Source organism: Etheostoma cragini, chromosome 9 (assembly GCF_013103735.1).
Source record: "Etheostoma cragini isolate CJK2018 chromosome 9, CSU_Ecrag_1.0, whole genome shotgun sequence".
NCBI lineage: Eukaryota > Metazoa > Chordata > Actinopteri > Perciformes > Percidae > Etheostoma > Etheostoma cragini.
In genome coordinates this window covers 16,222,471-16,224,689 of record NC_048415.1, presented here as the reverse complement: position 1 = coordinate 16,224,689, position 2,219 = coordinate 16,222,471, and the positions used below count along the sequence as shown (strand labels likewise).

Sequence of the window (2,219 nt, the reverse complement as noted above, 5' to 3'; positions counted from 1 at the left end):
TCCATGTGAGCGCAGACGGCCAGATGCAGCCGGTGCCCTTTCCCCCTGACGCCCTGCTGGGCCCGGGAATCCCTCGCCACGCCCGTCAGATTCACACCCTGAACCACGGAGAGGTGGTGTGTGCCGTCACCATCAGCACCTCGACGCGCCACGTCTACACCGGAGGCAAGGGCTGCGTCAAGGTGTGGGACATCAGCCAGCCTGGAAGCAAGAGCCCCATGGCCCAGCTGGACTGTCTGGTGAGACACCAGGGAGGAGGGGAGAGACCTCGACGCATGTTTTGAGACTCGTATTTAAAGTTCTTTTGCCTCTTTTGTCTAATAATGTTGCTTTACTTCCAAAAGTGATGCTCTTGTTTCTCCACACATAAAAACACACTTTAGATGATGAATCAGCTTTGTGTTGTTGCCCTAAAGCCAAATCCTCCAGCACCTTTTATTTATCGCTGTGATACTGTTGTAGAAGTACGCTTAACTTTGTGTCTCTGTATCCCCTTGTCACCAGTTACAGAGTACTAGAACATATATTATTGTGTATAAATGTTTATAGGTGTTGTTTTGTGTCCTATCAGAACAGGGATAACTACATCCGCTCCTGCAAGCTGCTCTCAGACGGACGGACCTTGATCGTCGGCGGGGAGGCCAGCACGCTGTCAATCTGGGATTTGGCCACGCCCACTCCTCGCATCAAAGCGGAGCTGACGTCGTCTGCTCCCGCCTGCTACGCTCTGGCCATCTCCCCTGACAACAAGGTCTGCTTCTCTTGCTGCAGCGACGGAAACATTGTCGTCTGGGACCTTCACAACCAGACGCTGGTCAGGTAAGAGGAGAAGAAAGAGCCTCATCCATTTTAACTAGTTTTATTAAATGTCATGGAAACGGGGAAATGGCCAGACTCTGGTCAAGTTACAAGAAAGGAGAGGTGTGAAGAGAGAAGAGAGTGATGGAAAAGGAAGAGAGGCAATGGAGTGGGAAATGAGAAGGCAGAGACGACTGCACAGAGAGACAGAGGAAATAGTGTAATGTCTGAATTTTCACATTCTATACTATCGATATAATGTAGGAAGTGATGAAAAAGCAAACATTGCAGATGGGCACTGTGGATAATTCCAGTACAAAGAAGGTGGGCTTTTTACATTGGCGCGTTTTATCAGATACAGTCCATTTTCTTTAAAGCACCATAGCATGCAACTTTATTTTCCATTGATGGTATTGCAAATGTTCAGATGATATACCCACCTTCAAATTCAGTGCTTTATCAGCTAATACACACGTCTAAGTATCAAGAGGCAGGCTATAAGTTCTAAGGTATGTGGCACCGGTCAATGCTATATACTGTACTTCTTCTTGGACCATTTAGTGGTGAAGACATGCATTCCCTCTTTTTCACGCAAACAGTAAAGTAGCTTCAACAGCTGTGTCTTGATTTTCATAGAGTCCTTAAATGACTTGAAATCAGTAGGCACCTGGAAAGTTATAGCGTCGTGTATGCTTTTGGAAATGTTTTTTATGTAGTGCAGTTTGGTCCTTTTAAAGAATAAAAGAGTATTCGAGTTGTAGGAAAAGAGAAAACCAAACCTCAGCAAATAACAGATTGTAGTATTTACCGAGCAAAGATCAGTGAGGAGGCTTGGTAGCCATAGAGGTCCAGAGGTGTGTGCTTATGAATGTTATTGTGTGTCTATCTTAAAGATGTGTCTCCTCCCTGCAGGCAGTTCCAGGGCCACACGGACGGAGCGAGCTGCATCGACATCTCCAACGACGGCACCAAACTGTGGACGGGAGGGCTGGACAACACAGTCCGCTGCTGGGACCTCCGAGAGGGACGCCAGCTGCAGCAACATGACTTCACCTCGCAGGTGTGTGTGTGTGTGTGTGTGTGTGTGTGTCTGTGTCTGTGTGTGTGTTTGTGTTTGTGTGTGTGTTCGTGTGTCCACACACATCTGGCCTGTCGCAGTCCAGACTACTGGGCCTTCATGTGCTGTCAGACTGCTGATGATCATAACGCGTACACACATTTCTTTCTCTCCTTCCTTTGATCCCTTTCTTCCCTCTCCGTCTCCAGATCTTCTCTCTGGGCTACTGTCCGACAGGCGAGTGGCTGGCTGTGGGAATGGAGAGCAGTAACGTGGAAGTTCTGCACGTCTCCAAACCTGACAAGTACCAGCTGCACCTCCATGAGAGCTGCGTTCTCTCCCTTAAGTTTGCCTACTGTGGTAT

General features: G+C 48.0%; 1 protein-coding gene across 5 annotated transcripts in view; it reads left to right on the top strand.

The window, feature by feature from the left end:
- LOC117951120 (transducin-like enhancer protein 1) overlaps positions 1-2,219 on the top strand; it is a 43,118-nt gene that overhangs the window by 39,562 nt on the left and 1,337 nt on the right. For all 5 annotated transcript variants that reach the window (XM_034882668.1, XM_034882663.1, XM_034882664.1 and 2 more), the window contains exons 16-19: positions 24-239; positions 572-819; positions 1,711-1,858; positions 2,065-2,215. In XM_034882668.1, coding sequence (XP_034738559.1) covers positions 24-239; positions 572-819; positions 1,711-1,858; positions 2,065-2,215 — 763 coding nt within the window. The remainder of the gene's footprint in view (positions 1-23; positions 240-571; positions 820-1,710; positions 1,859-2,064; positions 2,216-2,219) is intronic.